Source organism: Oncorhynchus nerka, linkage group LG15 (assembly GCF_034236695.1).
Source record: "Oncorhynchus nerka isolate Pitt River linkage group LG15, Oner_Uvic_2.0, whole genome shotgun sequence".
Classification (NCBI taxonomy): domain Eukaryota; kingdom Metazoa; phylum Chordata; class Actinopteri; order Salmoniformes; family Salmonidae; genus Oncorhynchus; species Oncorhynchus nerka.
In genome coordinates, this window is record NC_088410.1 from 11,615,148 (window position 1) to 11,628,608 (window position 13,461).

Sequence of the window (13,461 nt, forward strand, 5' to 3'; positions counted from 1 at the left end):
TGTCAATACAGTATCTCCCCACCCCTCGTGTGTCAATACAGTATCTCCCCACCCCTCGTGTGTCAATACAGTATCTCCCCACCCCTCGTGTGTCAATACAGTATCTCTTCCCACCCCTCGTGTGTCAATACAGTATCTCTTCCCACCCCTCGTGTGTCAATACAGTATCTCTTCCCACCCCTCGTGTGTCAATACAGTATCTCCCCACCCCTCGTGTGTCAATACAGTATCTCCCCACCCCTCGTGTGTCAATACAGTATCTCTTCCCACCCCTCGTGTGTCAATACAGTATCTCTTCCCACCCCTCGTGTGTCAATACAGTATCTCTTCCCACCCCTCGTGTGTCAATACAGTATCTCTTCCCACCCCTCGTGTGTCAATACAGTATCTCTTCCCACCCCTCGTGTGTCAATACAGTATCTCCCCACCCCTCGTGTGTCAATACAGTATCTCCCCACCCCTCGTGTGTCAATACAGTATCTCCCCACCCCTCCTGTGTCAATACAGTGTCTCCCCCCTTTCCCTCCTTCTCTCTATCATTTCCCCCTCCCCAGCTCTCCTTCTCTCTGTCATGTCCCCCTCCTTCCCCCTTCCCAGCTCTCCTTCTCTCTATCATGTCCCCCTCCTTCCCCCTCCCCAGCTCTCCTTCTCTCTATCATGTCCCTCTCCTTCCCCCTCCAGCTCTCCTCCTCTCTATCATGTCCCCCTCCTTCCCCTCCCCAGCTCTCCTTCTCTCTATCATGTCCCCCTCCTTCCCCCTCCCCAGCTCTCCTTCTCTCTATCATGTCCCCCTCCTTCCCCCTCCAGCTCTCCTTCTCTCTATTATGTCCCCCTCCTTCCCCCTCCCCAGCTCTCCTTCTCTCTCATGTCCCCCTCCTTCCCCCTCCCCAGCTCTCCTTCTCTCTATCATGTCCTCCTCCTTCCCCCTCCAGATCTCCTTCTCTCTATCATGTCCCCCTCCTTCCCCCTCCCCAGCTCTCCTTCTCTCTATCATGTCCCCCTCCTTCCCCCTCCCCAGCTCTCCTTCTCTCTATCATTTCCCCCTCCCCAGCTCTCCTTCTCTCTATCATGTCCTCCTCCTCCCCCCTCCAGATCTCCTTCTCTCTATCATGTCCCCCTCCTTCCCCCTCCCCAGATCTCCTTCTCTCTATCATGTCCCCCTCCTTCCCCCTCCCCAGATCTCCTTCTCTCTATCATGTCCCCCTCCTTCCCCCTCCCCAGCTCTCCTTCTCTCTCATGTCCCCCTCCTTCCCCCTCCCCAGCTCTCCTTCTCTCTCATGTCCCCCTCCTTCCCCCCTTCCCTCCTTCTTCTATCATTTCCCCCCCTTCCCCCTCCAGCTCTCCTTCTCTCTATCATGTCCACCTCCTTCCCCCTCCCCAGCTCTCCTTCTCTCTCTCCCCCTCCTTCCCCCTCCCCAGCTCTCCTTCTCTCTCTCCCCCAGTAGTGTGGGTTTGATCTAAATAGTCAGACAGCTAATTAGACTTATCTTGACTTCGTTAGTACCGCTACACTAATCCCCAGCATAGAGGTGTGTGTTTCTGTGTGTGTGTTTGTGCTAGTCGTTAGCTAACGAGCTACCCTCTCTTGATCCATACGGAGCTAATTATGAAATATAACACTGTTTAGAAGCACTAGATAACGAGGAGAGATGGAGTGCAGGATGAGGGTGGAGAGGGAGGAGGAGGAAACCGGAACGAGAAGCACTTAGGAAAGTAGAGAGAACAGGGAGGACATCTCTCCTTCCTCTGTGTTCACTTCCCTTCACTGATTTGAAAGGAAATGAGGTTTAATGAAGCCTGGTGGAAGCGTCCTCTTGTTCATTCCTCCCAATCCAGTGCTTTAAGATTAGTGGGAAGCAGTGAACAGGGGCACACTTACGGACAATGTATAATTAATGGAACGCACCCATTAAGAGGGACTGAAGAGGAAGAGGGGGGGATTTAGAGTCCCCCTCTCCACCCCTTGTCCTTCTCTTTCTCCCCCCAGCTGTAGGTCAGTGGAGCGGTCTCAGGCTGGCCTCCAGGTGGAGCTGTTGTCTACATTCTAAAGCTCTCTCTTCCCCCCCAACCCCCCATCCCCCCAGCTGTAGGTCAGTGGAGCGGTCTCAGGCTGGCCTCCAGGGGGAGCTGTTGTCGCTACGTTCTAAAGCTCTGGAAGAACAGAAGAAGAGAGAGACCCAGGAATCACTGGTCAGACGACTACAGAAGAGAGTGTTGCTGCTCACCAAGGTAGTGTGTGTTTGTGTGTCAGATGAACTGGTGGAAACTACTATGTCTCTGTGTCCGTTCTGAAGGAAGTTAAGAGGTAGTTTAGCGAGCCGACGCTAACTACAGTAGACTTTATCATTGCGCTAATGCTAGTTAGCATTTTCACTAGATAGCAACTGCCTTCAAACTGCCTGTGGAGACCATATACATGGTATCCAGGAGTTCGTGACTCTGGGGAAGTAGATTAAGGGCCCCTACCAGTATCCTGACGTCCCCCTTTAAGGAGGCTCAGACAGTCTACATGGTATCCAGGAGTTCATGTGACTCTGAGGAAGTAGATTAAGGGCCCCTACCAGTATCCTGACGTCCCCCTTTAAGGAGGCTCAGACCATCTACATGGTATCCAGGAGTTCATGTGACTCTGGGGAAGTAGATTAAGGGCCCCTACCAGTATCCTGACGTCCCCCTTTAAGGAGGCTCAGACAGTCTACATGGTATCCAGGAGTTCATGTGACTCTGAGGAAGTAGATTAAGGGCCCCTACCAGTATCCTGACGTCCCCCTTTAAGGAGGCTCAGACAGTCTACATGGTACTGACAGCTCTGTGATACAGCGAATGTTGGTGGAGGTCTTGGATAAGAGACACAACCTGCTTTAGGCTGCTTAATGTTTCTCATCATAGTCTCTTTCATATTAGCCAACACGTTCTTTAATCCGGGTAGACAGGTGTGTGTGTGTGTGTGTGTGTTGACGTGGTAGAGTCCTATTATCACAACAGATAAGTTGACCAAAACCAATTTTGTTTATATAAATAAATAAAAAATGTATGAAAAGAATAAAATGCTAAATGGGACTGTTATCTGTGTGTGTGTGTGTGTGTCTGGTGTGTATGTGTGTGTGTGTTATCAGTTGACCTGAGTGATTTGTTATTAAGATAGATAGAGATATAGAGAGATAGATATAGAGAGAGATATATAGATAGATATACATAGAGAGATAGATAGATAGATATATAGATATAGATAGATATACATAGAGAGAGATAGATATAGATGGAACATTTTAATTAAGTCTTAATAGACAGTCAGTAGCCAGCGGGGCAGAGACTTAGTTTAGTTTGGGGGGGAGGATCACAGTAAGCATCCTGAGTAGGACATCTAGTGCGTGTGTGTTGATGGGTGTGTGATTGGTCTCAGGCCAAGTTATTTGTTCCGTGACAAATGACTGGCGAGAAAACAACCAACAAGTTCCGTCAGTCTGAATTAAACGGTCATTTCACACCAATTTGGTTATTCTCTCTCTCTCCATCTTTCTCTTCTTCCCTCGTTCTTTGCGTCTGTCCTTCTGATCGCTGTGGTGGCCGACTGATTTGACACGCCCTCATTACATTACAGCCGTTAACAACACAGGATGAACATTCTGCATTTCAGCAAGGAGTCGTTAAGAATCTGTTACCGCTGAAACGGATTCAACCGCACGAATCCCCGACCTCCCCGACCGTCCCATCTTCCAACGGTTGTTACGGTGACAGCGGTCATTTGGCTGGCCAATTACCATCATCCAAAATGCCATGACCTTCACAGCCCTACCATGACCTTCACAGCCCTACCATGACATTCACAGCCCTACCATGACCTTCACAGCTCTACCATGACCTTCACAGCCCTACCATGACATTCACAGCCCTACCATGACATTCACAGCCCTACCATGACCTTCACAGCTCTACCATGACCTTCACAGCCCTACCCTGACCTTCACAGCCCTACCCTGACCTTCACAGCCCTACCCTGACCTTCACAGCCCTATCATGACCTTCACAGCTCTACAATGACCTTCACAGCCCTACCATGACCTTCACAGCCCTACCATGACCTTCACAGCCCTACCATGCCCTTCACAGCTCTACCATGACCTTCACAGCCCTACCATGACCTTCACAGCCCTACCATGACCTTCACAGCTCTACCACGACCTCCACAGCCCACGACCTCCACAGCACGACCTCCACAGCCCTACCACGACCTCCACAGCCCTACCACGACCTTCACAGCCCTACCACGACCTTCACAGCCCTACCACGACCTTCACAGCCCTACCACTACCAAAATGAATGTATTTTTATATATATATATATTTTTATAGACATTCATTTTCAGCGATCTATATAACATGTCGGCGGCCATTGCTCTCTTTCCAGATGACCTTTCCTTTTCATAGTGAATTACTTGTAGACTTTTTGTTACTTCTAATAGGTCTCCAGTGTTGGATGCTTGGACTGAGGCTGTGTTTTGTTACTTCTAATAGGTCTCTAGTGTTGGATGGTTGGACTGAGGCTGTGTTTTGTTACTTCTAATAGGTCTCCAGTGCTGGATGGTTGGACTGAGGCTGTGTTTTGTTACTTCTAATAGGTCTCTAGTGTTGGATGATTGGACTGAGGCTGTGTTTTGTTACTTCTAATAGGTCTCCAGTGTTGGATGCTTGGACTGAGGCTGTGTTTTGTTACTTCTAATAGGTCTCCAGTGCTGGATGGTTGCTTGGACTGTCGCTGGGTTTTGTCTGTATCGTTGAAAACACTTGATTTCAGAATGCATCAGGCTTAGTTACTTAGCGAGCTAGCATTTCTAACGTTAGCACCAAATGTTTTAAGACTGTCGCTAAGATTTAAACTAGCATTGCTAACATTAGCACCAAAGATGCAGGCTGAGAGACTTGGATCCTGGTAATGATTTCATAATTAATGTTTTAAGACTGTCGCTAAGATTTAAGCTAGCATTGCTAATGTTAGCACCAAATGTTTTAAGACTGTCGCTAAGATTTAAACTCAGCTATTATTGTTAAACACCATTTTTTTGCATGTAGCAGTCGGACTAGCAGATACAGGACTATACTTAGCGCCGTTAGCCAGATTAGCATCTACATTCAAATAAATAAAAAAATCCACATACGTGTTTAGCAGATGTTATTGCGGGTGTAACAAAATGCTTGATACATTCAGATACAGTACTATCGTTAGCCAGATTAGCCTCTACATTCAGATATAGTACTATGGTTAGCACCATTAGCCAGATTAGCCTCTACATTCAGATATAGTACTATGGTTAGCACCATTAGCCAGATTAGCATCTACATTCAGATATAGTACTATGGTTAGCACCATTAGCCAGATTAGCCTCTACATTCATTTGTCCCAGCGTCGTCCGGGTTTAGCCGGCGGGAGGCCGTCATTGTAAATAAGAATTAGTTCTTAACTGACTTGCCTCGTTAAATATATTTAAAAAAAATTGTTTAATGACAAAAGCCTACGTGCCTCAATAATCAATGTGTTTTTAGTTGCCTCACTGTCTCTTTTTCCTGTGTGTTCCAGGAGTCCTATGACAGTGAGCTGTCTTCTAGTGACTACACTCACTGTCTCTTTTTCCTGTGTGTTCCAGGTGCCCTATGACAGTGAGCTGTCTTCTAGTGACTACACTCACTGTCTCTTTTTCCTGTGTGTTCCAGGAGAGGGATGGGATGCGTGCTATCCTGGAGTCCTATGACAGTGAGCTGTCTTCTAGTGACTACACTCCTCAACTCAGCCGCAGACTCAGAGAGGCAGAAGATGTACTGACCAAGACTCAGAACCACAATACAGAGATGGAGGTATGGAGACGGGCTGTCTGTGTCTCTGTCTGTCTCAACCTAGATGTCTGTCTGTGTCTCTGTCTGTCTGTGTCTCTCTCTCTCTGTCTGTCTCTCAGAACCACAATACAGAGATGGAGGTATGGAGACGGGCTGTCTGTGTCTCTGTCTGTCTGTCTCTCAGAACCACAAACAAACAGATATCCGCCATGTTGTGGAGTCAACAGAAGTCAGAAATGGCATTAGAAATATTAACTTACCTTTGATGATCTTCATCAGAAGGCACTCCCAGGAATCCAAGCTCCACAATTCATGTTTGTTTTGTTCGATAAAGTCCATAATTTATGTCCAAATACCTCCTTTTTGTTCACACGTGTTTAGCCCAGTAATCAAAATTCATGAGGCGCCATCACTAGGTGCAGCCGAAAAGTCAAAGTTCCGTTACAGTCCGTAGAAACATGTCATAGAATCAATCTTTAGAATGTTTTTAACATAAATCTTCAATAATGTTCCAACCGGAATATTCCTTTGTCTGTAGAATTGCAATGGAACGCAAGCGAACTATCACGTGACCGCGCGTGGTCAGCTCATGCCTCTCTGGCAGACCTCTGACTCGTTCCCCTCTCATTCGCCCCCACTTCACAGTTGAAGCCTCAAACAGGGTTCTAAAGACTGTTGACATCTAGTGGAAGCCTTAGGAAGTGCAATATGACCCCATAGACACTGTGTTTTCGACAGAAAAACAACAAACAGATTTCCCACTTCCTGGTTGGATTTTTTCTCAGGTTTTTGCCTGCCATATGATTTCTGTTATACTCACAGACATCATTCAAACAGTTTTAGAAACTTCAGTGTTTTCTATCCAAATCTACTAATTATATGCATATTCTAGCTTTTATGGCTGAGTAGCAGGCAGTTTAATTTGGCCACGCTTTTCATCCAAAATTCCCAATGCTGCTCCCTAGAAGTTAAACAACAATGAACACAGTGCCAACAATGCCACAGTGCTGGGAGCTTACCAACCAGGTTCAATGTTAGCTAGCTAACATCAGGCTCCTAACTAGAAAAGTAAATGGTTCTGGGATACAAATAATAATGTCAGCTAGGGAACCAGCCAGCTAACATTAGCTAACTAGCTAACGGTACACTGTAGCTTGAAATGAAACCATGTTCTGTCAATTAGAAACATGTAATATCTGAAAATGTAGCTAACTATCTTACCTGTATACTTTATTATGCATGATGGACACAGCTCCCTGTCAGGAATGCCACGATTGCCCCTTAGTTTGAAGATGTAATCCGGAGACAGGTGTTTTCTCCATCTCTTTAGCTATCATGCTCTAATTTCACTGATTTTCAAAACTTGATCCTTCAGAAAGTGGAGAGCAACACTTATGCAGCTCCTCTACACTACATTTCATAGAGGATTACCAACACAGACTGACGAGGTCATAGGCAGGACCCTTCTGTAGGGTGGACCCTTCTGTAGGCCGGACCAATCTGAACTCCTCTCTCTGCACATGGCCTAGTTTCCCGAATCGGGTCACATATATACAGTTGAAGTCGTAAGTTTACATACACCTTAGCCAAATACATTTAAACTACATTTTTCACAGTTCCAAGTGGGACACAATCATGAAGTGGAACGACATTTATTGGACATTTCAAACTTTTTTAACAAATCAAAAACTGAAAAATTGGGCGTGCAAAATTATTCAGCCCCCTTAAGTTAATACTTTGTAGCGCCACCTTTTGCTGCAATTACAGCTGTAAGTCGCTTGGGGTGTGTCCCACTTGTTGTTGATTCTTCACAAAAAAATACAGTTTTATATCTTTATGTTTGAAGCCTGAAATGTGGCAAAAGGTCGCAAAGTTCAAGGGGGCCGAATACTTTCGCAAGGCACTGTATGTAAACTTCTGACCCACTGGAATTGTGATACAGTGAAATAATCTATCTGTAAACAATTGTTAAGAGAAATTACTTGTCATTCACAAAGTAGATGTCCTAACCGACTTGCCCAAACTATAACTTGTTAAAACAAGACATTTGTAGAGTTGAAAAACGAGTTTTATTGACTCCAACCTAAGTGTATGTAAACTAGTTTTAATGACTCCAACCTAAGTGTATGTAAACTAGTTTTATTGACTCCAACCTAAGTGTATGTAAACTTCCCACTTCAACTGTGCATGTATCTTATGTTGACACCACCTCAAATGAGTGGATTTGGCTATTTAAGCCACACCCGTTGCTGCCAGGAGTATAAAATTGAGCATACATCCATGCAATCTCCATAGACAAACATTTGCAGTAGAATGGCCTTACTGAAGAGCTTGGTGACTTTTTCAACGTGACACCGTCATAGGATGCCACTTTTCCAACAAGTCAGTTTGTGAAATTTCTGCCCTGCTAGAGCTGCCCGGTCAACTTTAAGTGCTGTTATTGTGAAGTGGAAACATCTAGAAGCAACAATGGCTCAGCCGTGAAGTGGTAGGCGACACGACCTCAGCAGAACGGGACCGCAGAGTGCTGAAGTGCAATGCTTGTAAAAATGGTCTGTCCTCTGTTGCAACACTCACTACCGAGTTCCAAACTGTCCTCTGTTGCAACACTCACTACCGAGTTCCAAACAGTCCTCTGTTGCAACACTCACTACCGAGTTCCAAACAGTCCTCTGTTACAACACTCGCTACCGAGTTCCAAACTGTCCTCTGTTGCAACACTCACTACCGAGTTCCAAACTGTCCTCTGTTACAACACTCACTACAGAGTTCCAAACTGTCCTCTGTTGCAACATCATCACAATGACAGATATTACACGTTTCTAATTTTGACAGACAGTGGTTTAATTTCAAGCTACAGTGTACTGTTAGCTAGCTAGCCAACATTAGCTGTCTGGTTTCCTAGCTGATGTTATTATTCGTATCCCAGAGCCGTGTTCATGCAGGGTGGTAACCACGTGATCTGAGCTACAATGGGTTTCCATGGCCGAGCAGCCGCACACAAGCCTAACATCACCATGCTCAATGACACTCGTGGCTGAACTGGTGTAAAGCTCGCCGCCACTGGACTCTGGAAATGCCTTCTCTGGAGGGATGAATCATGCTTCACCATCTGGCAGTCCGACGGACGAATCTGGGTTTGGCGAATGCCAGGAGAACACTACCTGCCCCAATACAAAGTGCCAACTGTAAAGTTTGGGGGAGGATGAATAAGGGTCTGTGGCTGTTTATCACAGTTCGGGCCCGTTAGTTCAAGTGTAGGGGAATATTAGCACTACAACATACAATGACATTCTAGGCAATTCTGTTTCTTCCAACTTTGTGGCAGTTTGGGGAAGGCCCTTTTCTTGTTTCAGCATGACAATGCCCCCGCGCACAAAGCGAGGTCCATACAGAAATGGTTTGTCGAGATCGATGTGGAAGAACTTGACTGTCCTGCACAGATCCCTGACTGCGAGCCAGGCCTGGTCTCCCAACATCAGTGCCTGATCTCACTAATGCTCTTGTGGCTGCATGGAAGCAAGTCCCCGCAGCAATGTTCCAACATCTAGTGGGAAAGCCCTCCAGGAAGAGTGGAGGCTGTTATAGAATATTTGGCTCTCTACCTATTGTATTTCCTCTCTCTGCCTGCCGCACGCGCGCACACACACACACACACACACACACACACACACACACACACCTCTTGTCTAAGTGGTGTTTTTCTCCCTCTTCTGCAGGTTCTGTTGACTAAAGCCCAAGAGGAGGCTGGGGCCCTCAAACTACAAGTACAGACTGTGAGTGTACACACCCACACACACCCACACACACACCCTGTGAAATAAAGCGTGTTTTTCCTAGACGGCGGTCGTTTATAACACACACTTGGCTGTTCCTGTTGCCAGGGCAACGTCACAATTGCCGTGGTGATGGGAAGTGACACGTGTGAAATCATCTCGTCTCGCCACACACACACACACCCTCTCGTCTCTCCACCTTGTGATTACCTCTCTGTCTGAGGAGAGACAGGAGAGGGAGAGGAATGAATGAATGTATCATTGTGTGTGTCTGAGTGGTGTTGAATCACGAGCCGCGTCCCTCTCCTCCTCTCTTCCCTTGTTACCCAGACATCTCCTTCATTGATTAGTCTCCATCAGAGGAGAGACAGATGGAGGGGGATGCACCGCTGTGCTGTCTGTTTAGGGAATAGAGAGGGAGGTGGAATATATGAGAGGGAGGGAGAGAGATGGTCAGCGGGAAGAAGGGAGAGATGGATGGAGGGAGATGGAGGAGAGGGGGATGCACCGCTGTGCTGTCTGTTTAGGGAATAGTGGTATAGAGAGGGAGGTGGAATATATGAGAGGGAGGGAGAGAGATGGTCAGCGGGAAGAAGGCAGAGATGGATGGAGGGAGAGGGAGGATGGAGGAGAGGGGGATGCACCGCTGTGCTGTCTGTTTAGGGAATAGTGGTATAGAAAATTTAGAGAGGGAGGTGGAAGAAGGGAGAGGGGGCCGGATGGAGGGAGAGGATGGGGGAGAGGGGGCCGGAGGGATGGGGGGAGAGGGGGCCGGAGGGAGGGGGAAGATGGGGGAGAGGGGGCCGGAGGGATGGGGGAGAGGGGGCCGGAGGGAGGGGGAAGATGGGGAGAGGGGTCCGGAGGGATGGGGGGAGGGGGCCGGAGGGAGGGGGAAGGCATCTGAGTGATTGGGTCTGTTTTTATGTTAGTCTGGGTTACTAAATGTGTGTCTCTGTGTTCTAGATGGAGTTGGAGCTGGAGGTTATGAAGAAGCAGCAAGACTCCGTCGCCGAGGGCATCCCCTTAGCAACGAACGAGGAAGTCAACACACTCCGGTAACTCACACACTTAACACCAGTAGAGAGGTGAAGTACCATACTATATGGTTCAGTACTACCATACTGAACCATTTACAGAGAGGAGGAGAGAGTTCAGAGGAGTGGAGGGTGAGCGAGAATGGAGTGAGCCCGGGGGCCAGGCGGCTGGCTAGGGAGCGTGGGGGGCAAGGCGGCTGGCTAGGGAGCGTGGGGGGCAAGGCGGCTGGCTAGGGAGCGTGGGGGCAAGGCGGCTGGCTAGGGAGCGTGGGGGCAAGGCGGCTGGCTAGGGAGCGTGGGGGGCAAGGCGGCTGGCTAGGGAGCGTGGGGGGCAAGGCGGGTTGCTAGGGAGGTGGCTGGGAGAAGCGGGGGGTGAAGAGGAGAGGCTAGGAGACGAGGGTAATTAGAGAAGTGGGGTTGAAGAAGAGGAGATGCTGGGAGAAGAGGTTAGTTAGAGAAGTGGGGGGTGAAGAAGAGGAGGAGAGGCATTTGAGGTCCACTGGGAGCGATAGAGGAAGAGATGGAGGTCAGACAGGTATGGAGGGAGAATCAAGTCGTTGATCATGTGATGAAGAGTGAAGGAGACAGGAAGCCTATGGAGGAAGTCCCCCTGACATTACTATCACACTGGAGATCAACAAGCTCCCTCAACTACTACACACAGAACGCTAGAACACTAAATTATAGAACACAGAACGTTAGAACATTAAATTATAGAACAGTGGAACGTTAAAACTATTCATAGGTTGTCACTCTGTGGCGTCATGCCGTCGTTCTGAACGTCAAGGTGACGTCACAGTGCTGACCTAAAGTCACTCTGGACAGACTGACAGTCGTTATGAATGTTGTCAAGGTGACGTCACAGTGCTGACCTAAAGTCGCTCTGGACAGACTGACAGTCGTTATAAACGTTGTCAAGGTGACGTCACAGTGCTGACCAAGTCACTCTGGACAGACTGACAGTCGTTATGAACGTTGTCAAGGTGACGTCACAGTGCTGACCAAGTCACTCTGGACAGACTGACAGTCGACTGAAGAGCCTGGAAATACCATCCCACTGCTGAAGTAGGTTCATGTTTAGGAGGAAACAACTCTGCATTTTCATTTTGTCAAATTGACTTTAGACAGATGGCAATGTTGTCATTAGCGACGCTGACGTTATGCTGCATCTAATGTCAATCTGTGACATCATAACGACGACCAGAGGTTAGCTAGAGACACTGACGTCATGCTGCATCTAATGTCAATCTGTGACGACATAACGACGACCAGAGGTTAGCTAGAGACGCTGACGTCATGCTGCATCTAATGTCAATCTGTGACATCATAACGACGACCAGAGGTTAGCTAGAGACGCTGACGTCGTGCTGCATCTAATGTCAATCTGTGACATCATAACGACGACCAGAGGTTAGCTAGAGACGCTGACGTCGTGCTGCATCTAATGTCAATCTGTGACATCATAACGACGACCAGAGGTTAGCTAGAGACGCTGACGTCTTGCTGCATCTAATGTCAATCTGTGACATCATAACGACGACCAGAGGTTTTCCTACTAATGATGTGTCTCCTTCAGAATGGGGTTGTGTTGCTTAGCCACTATAATTTACTTTTGGAGAAATCTTCATCAGCGTTAATTGACTTTGTATTGAGAATAATACTCAGTCGGGCGTCAGTCCAAAACAAACGTTCAAAACAATATTGTCAGTTAACATGTAACCCATGAATAGAACACCAAACGTTAGAACATAGAACTATGGAACACACAACTGTAGAATATAGAACTATGGAACACACAACTGTAGAATATAGAACTATGGAACACACAACTGTAGAATATAGAACTATGGAACACACAACTGTAGAATATAGAACTATGGAACACACAACTGTAGAATATAGAACTATGGAACACAACTGTAGAATATAGAACTATGGAACACACAACTGTAGAATATAGAACTTTGGAACACACAACTGTAGAATATAGAACTTTGGAACACACAACTGTAGAATATAGAACTATGGAACACAACTGTAGAATATAGAACTATGGAACACAACTGTAGAATATAGAACTATGGAACACACAACTGTAGAATATGGAACACAACTGTAGAATATAGAACTATGGAACACACAACTGTAGAATATAGAACTATGGAACACAACTGTAGAATATAGAACTTTGGAACACACAACTGTAGAATATAGAACTATGGAACACAACTGTAGAATATAGAACTATGGAACACAACTGTAGAATATAGAACTATGGAACACACAACTGTAGAATATGGAACACAACTGTAGAATATAGAACTATGGAACACACAACTGTAGAATATAGAACTGTGGAACACACAACTGTAGAATATAGAACTGTGGAACACACAACTGTAGAATATAGAACTATGGAACACACAACTGTAGAATATAGAACTTTGGAACACACAACTGTAGAATATAGAACTATGGAACACACAACTGTAGAATATAGAACTATGGAACACACAACTGTAGAATATAGAACTATGGAACACACAACTGTAGAATATAGAACTGTGGAACACACAACTGTAGAATATAGAACTGTGGAACACACAACTGTAGAATATAGAACTGTGGAACACACAACTGTAGAATATAGAACTGTGGAACACACAACTGTAGAATATAGAACTGTGGAACACACAACTGTAGAATATAGAACTATGGAACACACAACTGTAGAATATAGAACTATGGAACACACAACTGTAGAATATAGAACTATGGAACACACAACTGTAGAATTTTTATTTCACCTTTATTTAACCAGGT

At 46.4% G+C, this 13,461-nt stretch overlaps 2 protein-coding genes across 10 annotated transcripts in view; both read left to right on the plus strand.

The window, feature by feature from the left end:
• The window catches only part of LOC115117214 (zinc finger protein 664-like), a 440,815-nt gene that overhangs the window by 388,635 nt on the left and 38,719 nt on the right, over positions 1-13,461 (plus strand). The window lies entirely within an intron of this gene.
• Positions 1-13,461, plus strand: part of mad1l1 (mitotic arrest deficient 1 like 1) — a 32,829-nt gene that overhangs the window by 15,413 nt on the left and 3,955 nt on the right. The window contains exons 11-14 of the mRNA XM_065002139.1: positions 2,085-2,229; positions 5,709-5,849; positions 9,548-9,604; positions 10,568-10,659. Of these exons, the coding sequence (XP_064858211.1) occupies positions 2,085-2,229; positions 5,709-5,849; positions 9,548-9,604; positions 10,568-10,659 (435 nt within the window). The remainder of the gene's footprint in view (positions 1-2,084; positions 2,230-5,708; positions 5,850-9,547; positions 9,605-10,567; positions 10,660-13,461) is intronic.